Raw genomic sequence first — 14406 nt, 5'->3', positions numbered from 1 at the left:
ATATTTTGCAAGCTTAAGCTTTGTCCGTGCTGAGGGTGGAGTTTAGGCTTGTGTCTGTGATTTAATCGGCTTACATTTACACCTGACATTAAAATGTCTCCCCAGCAACTGTTTTAGAGATGGCGACATGCAGGAAGGTGGTTGCGTTAAATGTCAAGGCAAACGAGAGCAACATTTTCAAAGTATAATATTATTATGGCAGGGTAGACTGTAAATTGAGCCAACTTTGGAAACTGATATCAGAAAGATATTGCCCATCCATAACGGGGCCAAACGTGTCTCTGATCACCTCCGGAGCTGGGGAGCTGGGTGGATGTGATCTTCAGTGCATTTACATCTGGATTTGATGCATTTTTGCTTCATTGCGATAATCTGATATCACAAGATACAGTTTAATACCAGAAGGAGGGGTGTAGGTCCTCAGAAAGCAGGAGAAATGTAATTTGGACTTTGAGCCAAACCTTTTTAAAAGGTTAAATGTGTTGCTGCTAAAACATGTGCTCCTCTTCCCTGCAGGTTTACTCTCTTTTATGTTTTATTACCATGTCGTTGCCACTCAGGTACTGTATTGATGTTTGCAGTACTGCTGTTGAAATGAAACGTTATTCGAATATTATTCGATTTAAATAAATATTGGTAAAACTTGACATTTAATTTTTTTGAACGATTATACGAGGGATTAGCCGATCAGCATTTTGTGAAACAAACACTGGGTGGAAACGGCAATGGGACCCTATGGAGTCAGCCTTGAGCGTCTCACTCTTGCCGGCTGTGCTGTTTACTATATATAAAAAAAAAATGCTAAACTGCAACGGTTCACACAACTTTAACACGACATGCATATATTATACATCAGACTTTTGAGCTACTTCTGCTCTCACTCAGAATGTCAAAATATAAGCGATATTTTTGAGATATTAACGTTTGTTTGGCACAACTCATAGTTAACTAGTAGTTAACTGCTGCGGGGTTCCGCATTTCTGGGTGGTTGTGACATCACGTTGATTCCTCGTATTATTATTATTATTTATTTATTTTTTATACAGCGAATCTCGTCCGTCTCGCCTTGGCAAACCAGCATGTGAAAACAAATCATTTTGTCACATGTGATGATGAGTCTGGATATAGGTGGTCTGACTGAATCACTGATAGTCTCGTGAGCGCACAGTGCAAACAGCACGCGCTGCCAAGCGCTTTGCAGGAGAGACATGCAGCTCTGATCATGAATGCCTCGGTGCCTGGCCTGCATACCTTCTTGTGTGTTATTTCCTTTATAAAAATAGTTTTACTTGGTCAAACCAAGCAATTCAACTCTATTTAGAATCAGGAGAGACATAACATTTCACTCGGACCGAAACAAAAAGAAAAACTTTTTTATCAGTTCGATTTTTTGTGAATTAAAATTTCATAAAAAAATGAATAAAAATCTAATATTAAAATAATAAAGCACTGAAAATCTATTGTGATTATAGAAGCAGATCGACAGCCCTAGTGTGCAGGCCTTACATTGTGATTTGGCCGACAAATCAATTGAGGCTAATGGGCCGATGTGGCAATTAGGCTATGGCTCAACTGGGTTTAACTGGGTTTAACAAGTGGAATCTTTCCAGTCATTTATTCAATCGTTCTGTCTGAGCTTCTCTCACATGTGTCTTTCTCAGCTTTTTCACTATCTGCAGGTCCTTAACGAGAATGATCTGTCCTCTAAGCTCTTACAATATTAAAATGCCATAAATCTAATTTATCTAAGGTCTTAGTTCATTGTTACGCTGACGACATTGACCAGTTAACTAACTTAACTTCGCTTATTAAAAGAAAGTGTGTTTATTTTTACTTTGTTTATTGTTCTTATTTTTTTACCTGTCTCTTGCTGCTCGGGGTAGATCCCTCATACTGTATTGCTTGCTACACTAACTGCTTGCCTTGCCTTTCTTACTACCTTTATTCTATAATTGTCTTGTTTTACAATTGTTTGACATGACTGTAAAATTCTGCAGTTTTTCAGTGGGCCTTTTGGTAGCTTTGCAGCTATTTCAGTCACATTGCTGAGCTGAAAACCTTATATCTGTAGAATGTCAACATTTCACAAACTAAAAACCAGCCTTGATTTTTAACCTGAGCACAATACATTCTTGAGTTAATCCAAATGGTTTCAAAAGTGTTTAGGGTTAGGGTTAGGTTTAGGTTTAGGTTTAGGTTTAGGGTTAGCCCACGGCTCGTACAATTTGTCCTAACCCATCGAGGAATCATGTAATCACTCTGAACTGAAGTGGAAACATGAAGACCGCCAACATTGACGCTATGAGGTTCCCCACGAATATCGGTATGCTGACTTTATGCTGCCAAGGAAGACATTTCCAATTACTCTCACAGATCTTACACCTGTATTTTGTTTGTGTTTTGCTCTTTTTCTTGAAGTAGGATTTACATGAATAACATGATGCTCTAGGGGGGAAATGTTACCCTGGATTCCTGGTGGGACACAGCGCTCTGCCTCAGCGGTTGGGTGCGAGAGACTGTTGAGCAGTTAGATGGATGTGTTCGTCAGATAAGTGTTCCCCTTGATGAGCTCTTTACCGGACCACAAACCATTTATGTCCAGAGACAGACGATGGCCTTAAATGACTCCTCTCTCTTCGCTCCTCTGTATTTTGGGTCTCGCCCCGGGCCGCGTGTGTGGATGGCGGATACCTTCAGCTCATGGTGGTGGGGCGGTGCATCATGAGAGGCCTGTGTGGGCGGGCGCTTTGAACTCCAATGTACATTTTCCAGACACAGAGAGGAATCTCCAGTGCAATTCCAATGAGGCTGGCCTGCAAACTGAGTCCTTTCTTCCCTCCACTGTCCTCTCCAGTCAAATCTACGTGAGCTGATAGTAGTCTATCTTGCATCAGGTAGCCTCAGTGTTTCCCTTGCAGTTGCAATTGTTAGGGGAGTGTGGTTGTCGCCATCTTGGGGTTCTTGCTCAGCTTGCGTGAGACCAGGGGTTTCCCACAGACAGTGCTGTAGCTCCGCCTGCTATTGGTCCGTGATCGGCAAGCTGCGCGATCACTGTGTGACCCCAAAACAGCCCTTTTTATCATCTATTTGATTCTAAACGCGTGAGTTATATAAAATATAACTATATAACTAATATATAAAATACATCCACCGTACAGTTGTTATGAAGGGTGAAATGAGCTATACCGTGTTCTGAACCAGGCTGTAATGTTGCCGTTTGTTAATTCTGTGCTAAAGTCGGGCATTTTAACATGGGGTGAATGGGGGAACGACTCTCTTTTGGAGCCAGCCTCAAGTGTCCATTCGAGGAACGACAGATTCGATCACTTCCACATACGTAGCTTCATCTGTCCAACCCCCGAGCTGACCGCCTGGTAGCGCGTGGGAGAATCACTCTATTCCCCCCAGTTCCCCTCCCCCCCCGAAAGGGGGCCCGACCAACCAGAGGAGGCACTAGTGCAGCGACCAGGATACACACCCTTAATATATTCTCTATTCTGAGATGCCTCCGCCGTTACGGGGACGGTATGGAGAGAGAGGGAGCATCACGAGCGGTTGGGAGCGCCCCCTATAGGTGAAATGATTCTGGAGGCTGCGCGAATCTTCACATTCAGTATCTTGCTACAGCAGAGCAGGCAGCTGTGATTTGAACGAGATGCAAACCCTGTAATTCGCCTGTCTATGCAAGAAAAAATGCTTGAGATTTACTACATCTGTTAGCATCAACTTGTGTTTTTCTGCAGGCAAATTATATTATTATTATTGGCGGGCAGGGGGCGGGGGCACTGTTGGGGACAGGGAAGGGAGAGAAAAGGGAGTCAGATAGAGATACTAGAGATACTCAGAGAGAGAGAGAGAGAGGGAGGGAGAGAGAGAGAGAGTGGGGTAGCATGGTGGGTGCGCTATGTGAGGAATGTGAGGAGGCTCATGTTGTAACTAGAACTCCTGAAAGGCTCTGTTCTCTCCATACCATCACTGGGTCAGTTTAGACCCCAGTCTGACTCAACCGCCCACCGCACAGCTCTCTGTCCCATTATCAATGTGCACTTTTGTGTCCCCGGGCATCTTTTCTTCTCCTCGGGAAGAGCCTTACTGAATTACACACAATAACTCAGCACGGTTGTAGGTACTGGCAATATTGCAGTTATTGTGCGTTTATGGAAAACATTGAGTGTGTGTGTGTGTGTGTGTGTGTTTAACATATTGGCTTTCATTAAATGATCTCTATGGTTATTGGTGATAGTAATGGCTCTTCTGCTGTTTCTACCTCACTGCTATCTTTCTACCTCCCTCCTCCACCACACACACATCTGTGATTTTCCTCACCCAAGTGGGCGAAAATGGGCGATGAATGGCTCTGTATTCAGAGGCCTTGTGGGCCTTGGCGGACAGTGGTGCCTATACAGCAGACTGGCCCACTGTAGGACGTCCCGCTGTAGGCCCGCTGTAGGCCATCCCGCTGTAGGACGTCCTGCTGTTGGACTTCCCGCTGTAGGACGTCCCGCTGTAGGCCCACTGTAGGATGTCCCGCTGTAGGCCCGCTGTAGGACGTCCCGCTGCAGGCCGTCCCGCTGTAGGACGTCCTGCTGTAGGACGTCCTGCTGTAGGACGTCCTGCTGTTGGACTTCCCGCTGTAGGACGTCCCGCTGTAGGCCGTCCCGCTGTAGGCCCACTGTAGGATGTCCCGCTGCAGGTCCGCTGTAGGACGTCCCGCTGTAGGCCGTCCCGCTGCAGGTCCGCTGTAGTACGTCCCGCTGTAGGACCGCTGTAGGCCCACTGTAGGCCGTGCCGCTGTAGGACGTGCCGCTGTAGGACGTCCCGCTGTAGGCCCACTGTAGGACGTCCCGCTGTAGGACCGCTGTAGGACGTCCCGCTGTAGGACGTCCTGCTGTAGGCCCGCTGTAGGCCCGCTGTAGGACGTCCTGCTGTAGGCCCACTGTAGGATGTCCCGCTGTAGGACGTCCCACTGTAGGACGTCCCGCTGTAGGACGTCCCGCTGTAGGACGTCCCGCTGTAGGATGTCCCGCTGTAGGACCGCTGTAGGCCCGCTGTAGGACCGCTGTAGGCCCACTGTAGGACGTCCGGCTGTAGGCCTGCTGTAGGACGTGCCGCTGTAGGACGTCCCGCTGTAGGACGTCCTGGGATATTTGGTTCTGTGAGGAAAGCCCGCTGTCCTCATTAGAGGCTGGAGAGGGAAATGGATGCATGGTATCTGAAGATGCAGCTTGTAGAAGTGTGGTCTAAGGCTTTTACACACAGTTTGATGTGGAACTTAGTATATTGCTCTGTGTTTGTTGGCTCTGGAAGGGAAATAGTTGCATATCTGGCTCCTGGTACCCCTTTGCAAACCGCTACAGGGAATTGGGATCCAGTTGAAGATAGTGAAGTGGTTGACGTTGTTGCCATGCCTACAGCTGTTTGACCTCCAACCCCTTCTTCTCCGTTCTTTATCTATGCCAACCCATGCCCTCTGGAGGTGACAGAATGATTATTTTAGCTTGCAGAAAGTTCTGAAAGTTTATAAAATATCAAATGCAATTGTTTTGCAACGGTTTCAAAGCATTGGCATATTTCTTCTTGACTAGTGAAAGAGCCTGCATGAGTCATTCACGCCATATTAGAGCTGGACCCATATGGGTTTTTCAATGGCAGATGCTGATATTTAGAGAGCAGGGTGGCCCATGGCCGATATATAATGCTGATTATTTTATTTATTTATTATTATTTTTTTGCATTCGATAAAATACGATTTAAATATAATAATGACTGAGAGTATTTGGGTAAAAAAAACAAGTAGCCTATAATTCCATTGTATTTGTTTATATATTAGATTTTCATGCACATTGAAAATCTAATATAAACAAATACATCTAAGATGGTTATCTTAGCCAGTAACATGCTTTAGATTTTGTATTTATTAATTAAATAGAAAAATACACTGGCTTATGCGGTAGATTTCAGAAGTGACTGGTATGCTATTTAAGGGAGAGTCTGCTGAGTGTGAAGGGGGCCATGAGCAAAAACGTAAAAAAAAAAAAACAGAAAAAAAACATAATTCATCCGCATCATCTTTTGTAATAATCGGCCTTGTGAGCGCAGGCAGCGGCCGATGACGATTAATTAAACGATAAATGGGTCGACCTCTACTCGATAATATAGAAGAGACAGTCATATCCCTGAAGGAGTGCAGAATGAATCAATAAGACATCGGACAAGTAGCAGTCTGTTGCAAGGTGAGTGACAAAACAATTTGTTCAGTCATGCTAACCGCTACCATTTAGGGGGGAGGGTCTATATTTGATCCTGTATTGGTCGCTCTCAATTCCAAACAGCTGCGATGAGACAGCGAGTTGGAATGGCACAAAAAGCGCTTGTTTGTGAATCATTTGGCTGTTGCACAGAGGTGTCAGAGCGGGATGCACAGAGGTGTCAGAGCAGGATGCAGAGAGGTGTCAGAGCGGGATGCAGAGAGGTGTCAGAGCAGGATGCACAGAGGTGTCAGAGCGGGACGCACAGAGGTGTCAGAGCAGGATGCAGAGAGGTGTCAGAGCAGGATGCACAGAGGTGTCAGAGCGGGACGCACAGAGGTGTCAGAGCAGGACGCACAGAGGTGTCAGAGCGGGGAGGGAGAGGCCTGGGTCAGGCTGTTTGAAGGAAGGGCTGATGATGGAGTGGGGGGCTTTCTGGAGCGCTCTGATGAAAAGACAAATATGTCACCAGATACTCATGGTCTTATTCCATTCACCCCTCCCCCTGTTCCTCCTCTCTCCTCTGTCTTCCTCCCCCTGTTCCTCCTCTCTCCTCTGTCTTCCTCCCCCTGTTCCTCCTCTCTCCTCTGTCTTCCTCCCCCTGTTCCTCCTCTCTCTTCCGTCTTCCTCCCCCTGTTCCTCCTCTCTCCTCTGTCTTCCTCCCCCTGTTCCTCCTCTCTCCTCTGTCTTCCTCCCCCTGTTCCTCCTCTCTCTTCTGTCTTCCTCCCCCTGTTCCTCCTCTCTCTTCTGTCTTCCTCCCCCTGTTCCTCCTCTCTCTTCTGTCTTCCTCCCCCTGTTCCTCCTCTCTCCTCTGTCTTCCTCCCCCTGTTCCTCCTCTCTCCTCTGTCTTCCTCCCCCTGTTCCTCCTCTCTCCTCTGTCTTCCTCCCCCTGTTCCTCCTCTCTCCTCTGTCTTCCTCCCCCTGTTCCTCCTCTCTCTTCTGTCTTCCTCCCCCTGTTCCTCCTCTCTCTTCTGTCTTCCTCCCCCTGTTCCTCCTCTCTCCTCTGTCTTCCTCCCCCTGTTCCTCCTCTCTCTTCCGTCTTCCTCCCCCTGTTCCTCCTCTCTCTTCCGTCTTCCTCCCCCTGTTCCTCCTCTCTCTTCCGTCTTCCTCCCCCTGTTCCTCCTCTCTCTTCTGTCTTCCTCCCCCTGTTCCTCCTCTCTCTTCCGTCTTCCTCCCCCTGTTCCTCCTCTCTCCTCTGTCTTCCTCCCCCTGTTCCTCCTCTCTCTTCTGTCTTCCTCCCCCTGTCCCTCCTCTCTCCCCCCTGTCCCTCCTCTCTCTCCCCCTGTCCCTCCTCTCTCTCCCCCTGTCCCTCCTCTCTCTCCCCCTGTCCCTCCTCTCTCTCCCCCTGTCCCTCCTCTCTCTCCCCCTGTCCCTCCTCTCTCTCCCCCTGTCCCTCCTCTCTCTCTCCCCCCTGTTCCTCCTCTCTCTCTCCCCCCTGTTCCTCCTCTCTCTCCCCCCTGTTCCTCCTCTCTCTCCCCCTGTTCCTCCTCTCTCTCCCCCCTGTTCCTCCTCTCTCTCCCCCTGTCCCTCCTCTCTCTCCCCCTGTTCCTCCTCTCTCTCCCCCCTGTTCCTCCTCTCTCTCCCCCTGTCCCTCCTCTCTCTCCCCCTGTCCCTCCTCTCTCTCCCCCTGTTCCTCCTCTCTCTCCCCCCTGTTCCTCCTCTCTCTCCCCCTGTTCCTCCTCTCTCTCCCCCCTGTTCCTCCTCTCTCTCCCCCCTGTTCCTCCTCTCTCTCCCCCTGTCCCTCCTCTCTCTCCCCCTGTCCCTCCTCTCTCTCCCCCTGTTCCTCCTCTCTCTCCCCCCTGTTCCTCCTCTCTCTCCCCCTGTCCCTCCTCTCTCTCCCCCTGTTCCTCCTCTCTCTCCCCCCTGTTCCTCCTCTCTCTCCCCCTGTTCCTCCTCTCTCTCTCCCCCCTGTTCCTCCTCTCTCTCCCCCTGTTCCTCCTCTCTCTCCCCCCTGTTCCTCCTCTCTCTCCCCCCTGTTCCTCCTCTCTCTCCCCCTGTTCCTCCTCTCTCTCCCCCCTGTTCCTCCTCTCTCTCCCCCTGTCCCTCCTCTCTCTCCCCCTGTTCCTCCTCTCTCTCCCCCTGTCCCTCCTCTCTCTCCCCCTGTTCCTCCTCTCTCTCCCCCTGTCCCTCCTCTCTCTCCCCCTGTCCCTCCTCTCTCTCCCTGTCCCTCCTCTCTCTCCCCCTGTTCCTCCTCTCTCTCCCCCTGTCCCTCCTCTCTCTCCCCCTGTTCCTCCTCTCTCTCCCCCTGTCCCTCCTCTCTCTCCCCCTGTCCCTCCTCTCTCTCCCTGTCCCTCCTCTCTCTCCCCCTGTTCCTCCTCTCTCTCCCCCCTGTTCCTCCTCTCTCTCCCCCTGTTCCTCCTCTCTCTCCCCCTGTTCCTCCTCTCTCTCCCCCCTGTTCCTCCTCTCTCTCCCCCTGTCCCTCCTCTCTCTCCCCCGTTCCTCCTCTCTCTCCCCCTGTCCCTCCTCTCTCTCCCCCTGTCCCTCCTCTCTCTCCCCCCTGTCCCTCCTCTCTCTCCCCCTGTTCCTCCTCTCTCTCCCCCCTGTTCCTCCTCTCTCTCCCCCCTGTTCCTCCTCTCTCTCCCCCTGTCCCTCCTCTCTCTCCCCCTGTTTCTCCTCTCTCTCCCCCCTGTTCCTCCTCTCTCTCCCCCCTGTTCCTCCTCTCTCTCCCCCTGTCCCTCCTCTCTCTCCCCCCTGTTCCTCCTCTCTCTCCCCCTGTTCCTCCTCTCTCTCCCCCTGTTCCTCCTCTCTCTCCCCCCTGTCCCTCCTCTCTCTCCCCCTGTTCCTCCTCTCTCTCCCCCCTGTTCCTCCTCTCTCTCCCCCTGTTCCTCCTCTCTCCTCTGTCTTCCAGAGTTGCTGGGCTCCACCAAGAGACTCAACATCAACTACCAAGACTCAGATGGGTAAGAGCGTGTGTTTGTGTTTGTGTATGTGTGTGTGTGTGTGTGTGTGTGTGTGTGTGTGTGTGTGTGTGAGTGAGTGAGTGATTGAGTGTGTGTGTGTGTGTGTGTGAGTGAGTGAGTGAGTGTGTGTGAGTGTGTGTGTGAGTGAGTGATTGTGTGTGTGTGTGTGTGAGTGAGTGAGTGAGTGAGTGTGTGTGTGAGTGAGTGAGTGAGTGAGTGAGTGAGTGAGTGAGTGACAGCCTGTGAGATATGCTTGTGGGCTCATGTTTGCATAGCCAAAGATAACATGAAGTTTAGCCAGAGGAGTCACTCCACCACACCGTGCTCTGAGTGACACATGGCGTCACCCCTGCCTGCTGCAGATCCTCTCCTCATCTCCTGTTTATCCTTGTCTTTACAGGATGACTCACAACTCAAACACGCACGCACGCACACACACACACACACACACACACACACACACACACACACACACACACACACACACACACACACAGACACACACACACACACACACACACACACAGTGCCTCCGGTTATTGTCTCGCCCTTAGAAGACACACAGAGGCTTAGAAAACTGTAGGCTACAGTGTGAAAAAACAAGTTCCATCCTGTGCTCATAGAATGATACATATTACATGTGTTTAAAATGATAGATATTACGGGCTCTATTCTCCCACAGGCCTTAGGCGCAGAAACTGGCCTTAAACGCAAAAAAACGCGCCTTGCGCCTGCCTCGGGAAGATAGCAACATGGTTTTAGGCGACGAAATGCGCTGTATGCCAAACAGGCGTGGCGCAGTGCCAGAATAGGCCAGAATGGGCGTTTCGGCCTTAAATACTGGCCTAACGATATCTTCCCCCCTGGCGTTAATTTAGCGCTTTGCGCTTTTGAAAACCAGGCCTTATTCAGTGCGCCGCGGATATTCCACGCACAGCTTATGCTCTGCTGATCTCAGTTTGTCCCCCTCTCTCTCTCTCTCTCTCTCACTCCCTCGCTCAGACAGGCACAAGTCCGAAGTTGTTGTACCGTACATAGTATAACAACATGACAGTTTTGAGCCGTGCAGTGGGGGAGAAGAAAAGGCGAGAGAAAATGAGATCATTCTGGCCAAACAAATGTTCACTGCCTGGCTTCCAAAGCCACAAATGTGAAATCTCCCAGCATGCATTGGGCTAATCCATTTCGATAATAAATAGCAACCAAATGAGCCGAAATAGATAGAAAGGTAGATCTAAATAATGTGTAATGTTAACACAACCTGCAATTGTCGAACATTTCAATATTGGACCAAATAAAACATCGAAATCAAAACACAACCCTATGTGAAACATATATGTCATATTGGGGCTGTATCGTGATTTAGATGAGTGACAGTGTAACGCGGTTCTACTGTCATGTCCTACTGTGATGTCCACTCCAATAAATTGGCCCTACTTCACATTTAGTTTTACAATAAAAACACATTTATGCAATGACTTTACATAATGTAGGCTATATTTATGTGCATCATCCTACCTGTGCAGCAGGGGAGAAGAAAAGGTAGCAAAACGATATCATTCTGGACAAACTTTCACCAATCTAATCTCATCATAGGGATAGGCTATATTTTTCTAGCTGATGCGTTTAGACATGTGTTTAAAATGATAGATATTACATGTGTTTAAAATGATAGATATTACATGTGTTTAAAATTATAGATATTACATGTGTTTAAAATGATAGATATGACGTGTTTAAAATTATAGATATTACATGTGTTTAAAATGATAGATATGACGTGTTTAAAATGATAGATATGACATGTGTTTAAAATGATAGATATTACATGTGTTTAAAATGATAGATATGACGTGTTTAAAATGATAGATATTAAATGTGTTTAAAATGATAGATATTACATGTGTTTAAAATGATAGATATGACGTGTTTAAAATGATAGATATTACATGTGTTTAAAATGATAGATATGACGTGTTTAAAATGATAGATATTACATGTGTTTAAAATGATAGATATGACGTGTTTAAAATGATAGATATTACATGTGTTTAAAATGATAGATATGACGTGTTTAAAATGATAGATATTAGATGTGTTTAAAATGATAGATATTACATGTGTTTAAAAAGATAGACATGACATGTTTTTTGTTTTTTTAAGGCCAGTTTCTGCGCCTAAGGCCTGTGGGAAAATAGAGCTCTCTGTCTGTGCGGGCTCTGCACTCATCTCATACTATATATACCTGCAAGGCATCTATTGAGGTATATGAGATGAGTGCAGAGCCTGAGGGAAGGTTAGCAAACAGTCACTACTCACTAGTCACTGAGTCACTGCTTCTCAGATACACATCTTAAGACAAAGTGTGTGCGTGCGTGTGTGCATTCATTCATTCGCTCGTTTTACATGAGAGACAGAGGATTGTTGAGCAAAGATTGACAGAATTGAAAAGCAAAAAGCAAAGTGTCTTTAACAGGTGAGTGAGATGGATACAGTCTGGTCCACAGACATGAATGAATGGATGAGTGGGGGAGTAGATGAGTCTGTGAGTAGGGGAGTGGGGAGGCCTAAACAAGGAGCCAGATAAGGCAAGCCACTCCACTGTCTGGAGATGGCCTCGGTCTGATAGCTGAAGAGAAACAGATTGACACTCATCCAGCCCTCATGTTTCCACACATGTCAACACAGTCTGAAGTCTGCTCTGTATAATCGCTGTCTTCTCCACACTGTTTTGGATTTAGACTTTACTGTGAATGTCTTTGGTGGAGTGCAAACCTCACCTCCTGTAAAGTCATCAACAAGATTTATAACCCCCTCCCCCATCTCTGTCTCCCTCCCTCGCCCTCAGGTTCTCGGCTCTGCACCATGCGTCTCTGACAGGCATCACAGAGCTGCTGTCTCTGCTGCTGGAGGCCCAGGCCACAGTGGACATCAAGGACATCAACGGTATCAGAACTTCACAGCAGCTTTAACAGCTAAACCATTGTCACCAGTCAGAAAAAAACAACTTTGACAAAAATGTCTGTGTCCAGGAAGCATCGCATTTAATGCTGGGATAATAAAAAAATAGAAATAAAATATTAAATTGGCATCCCAGCAGCCCCCAAAAAGTTTGACCCATATAAATAAATGTGACTCTCAGCTATGCGTCCCCTCCACCAGGGGCGGACTGGGATCATAATTCAGGCCGGGCATTAGATACCAAGCAGGCCAGGCCGATACGGGCCGATGCGCGTGCCGGCGACCTTTGGTCGGCGGCGAAAAATTTGGGCCGTTTGAAGCCCAGTTTGGGTCGTTTGAAGCCAGATTTGGGCCGTTTGAAGCCCAATTTGGGCCATTTGCCAATTTTACAAAAATGTTGCCAATTTTACAATGAGATGCACCCACTTTAACCCTGAAGTGTAATTATTACTTCAGACTAACTAATAGAGTAATAAAACCACTAGTAAAACAGTAGGCGGCGCCTGGCCTGCTGTTCAGTGAGTGGCCTGACTGCGGGCACCAACTTTTTTTCTTCTTTTTTTTTTTTTTGCAGGCCAGGCCAGGCCAGGTCAGGCCGCCGGGCATTTGCCCGACGTGCCCGACGTGCCGATTATGCAGTCCGATTATGCAGTCGCGCTCCACTATCTCATGTGTCTGTCTCTGTCTGCAGCTATGCGTCCCCTCCACTATCTCATGTGTCTGTCTCTGTCTGCAGCTATGCGTCCCCTCCACTATCTCATGTGTCTGTCTCTGTCTGCAGCTATGCGTCCCCTCCACTATCTCATGTGTCTGTCTCTGTCTGCAGCTATGCGTCCCCTCCACTATGCGGCATGGCAGGGTAAAGCCGACTCAGTCTTACTGCTCTTGAGAGCTGGAGCTTCTGTCAACCTGCCCTCCCACGACGGACAGATCCCGCTGCATCTCTCCGCCCAGTACGGACACTACGAGGTGGTAGGTACACATGGATATAGACCCAGGGCTTGAAATTCACTTTGCAAACTAGGGGGGAATTACCCCCTTATGTTCTTCAGATGGGGGGATTTATAGATTTTGGGGGGGATTTATAGATTTTGGGGGGGATCTATAGACTTTGGGGGGGATTTTTTCAGGCGATACTATAACAACAAATACCTGCTTCTCCTGACATTTTTAAGAGGGGTCTGACCCCTCTTAAAAATGTATTTTCCAATGCAAGAGCACTGTAGTAGTTGTGTAAATATTATATTGTATATTGTTTTCCAAGTTTGCACCTACAGGAACGCCTTGACGGAATTTCTTCACATTTGGCTCAAACATCCACTTGGACTCAAGGATGAAGTGGTTAGATTTTGGTGGTAAAAGGTCAAAGTTAAAGGTCACTGTGACCTCACGAACGACATTTTTTAGCTCGTTAACGCGATATCTCAGGAACACCTTGATGGAATTTCGTCACATTTGTCTCAAACATCCACTTGGACTCAAGGATGAAGTGGTTAGATTTTGGTGGTAAAAGGTCAAAGTTAAAGGTCACTGTGACCTCACGAATGCCATTTTCAAGTGTGGTGGAATTTTGCTAAGCGCACAGGCCGTGAACAGTGAAATCGTTGCTCTCAAGGAAGTTGTGAGCAGGTCTTATCTCGGGAAGCTAACACGATATCTCAGTAACGCCTTGATGGAAATTTCTTCACATTTGGCTCAAATGTCAAAGTCTGGACAGACATGCATGTCGACTGCTCACTTGTTGGCGGAGGCATATATCTGCGGTGCGGTCGTTCTAGTTGATATAGGTTGTTGTGTGCTGTTGACTGCTAAATAAAGTACTCTATCTATCTATCAATGGGCATCGGGGTAGTGTAGCAGTAGATTCCCTGCCTACCAACACAAGGGTCGCAGGTTCGAGCCCCTGTGTTACCTCCGACTTGGTCGGATGTCCATACAGGCAAAATTGGCCATGTCTGCGGGTGGGAAGCCGGTGGGGTATGAGTGCTGGTCGCTGCACTAGCGCCTCCTCTGGTCGGCTTGTTTGCGGAAGGGGAACTGGTGGGAATAGCGTGATCCTCCCACGTGCTACCAGTGAAACATCTCGCTGTCAGGTGAGAAGAAGCGGCTTGTGACTGCACATGTATCAGAGGAAGCATTATGCTAGTCTACAACTCTCCCCAGATCGGCAGAGGGGGTGGAGCAATGACCGGGACAGCAGGGGGAATTGGCCAAGTACAATTGGGGAGAAAAATCTGAAAAAACTAGATGAAAAAAAGGATAGAGACAGTAGACACCTCTCCCTCTTCCGCCAAAGG

At 48.0% G+C, this 14406-nt stretch overlaps 1 protein-coding gene across 1 annotated transcript in view; it reads left to right on the top strand.

Moving 5' to 3' along the window:
- LOC310774998 (caskin-2-like) overlaps positions 1–14406 on the top strand; it is a gene marked incomplete at both ends in the record, with an annotated part of 69504 nt that overhangs the window by 9770 nt on the left and 45328 nt on the right. Inside the window, 3 exons of the mRNA XM_083635076.1 lie at positions 9097–9148; positions 11997–12094; positions 12936–13081. Coding sequence (XP_083491202.1) covers positions 9097–9148; positions 11997–12094; positions 12936–13081 — 296 coding nt within the window. The remainder of the gene's footprint in view (positions 1–9096; positions 9149–11996; positions 12095–12935; positions 13082–14406) is intronic.

The sequence above is a fragment of the Poromitra crassiceps genome (genome assembly GCF_964638095.1).
Source record: "Poromitra crassiceps genome assembly, chromosome: 4".
Classification (NCBI taxonomy): domain Eukaryota; kingdom Metazoa; phylum Chordata; class Actinopteri; order Beryciformes; family Melamphaidae; genus Poromitra; species Poromitra crassiceps.
Note: the sequence above shows the minus strand (reverse complement) of the source record. Positions and strands in the feature narration are given on the sequence as shown.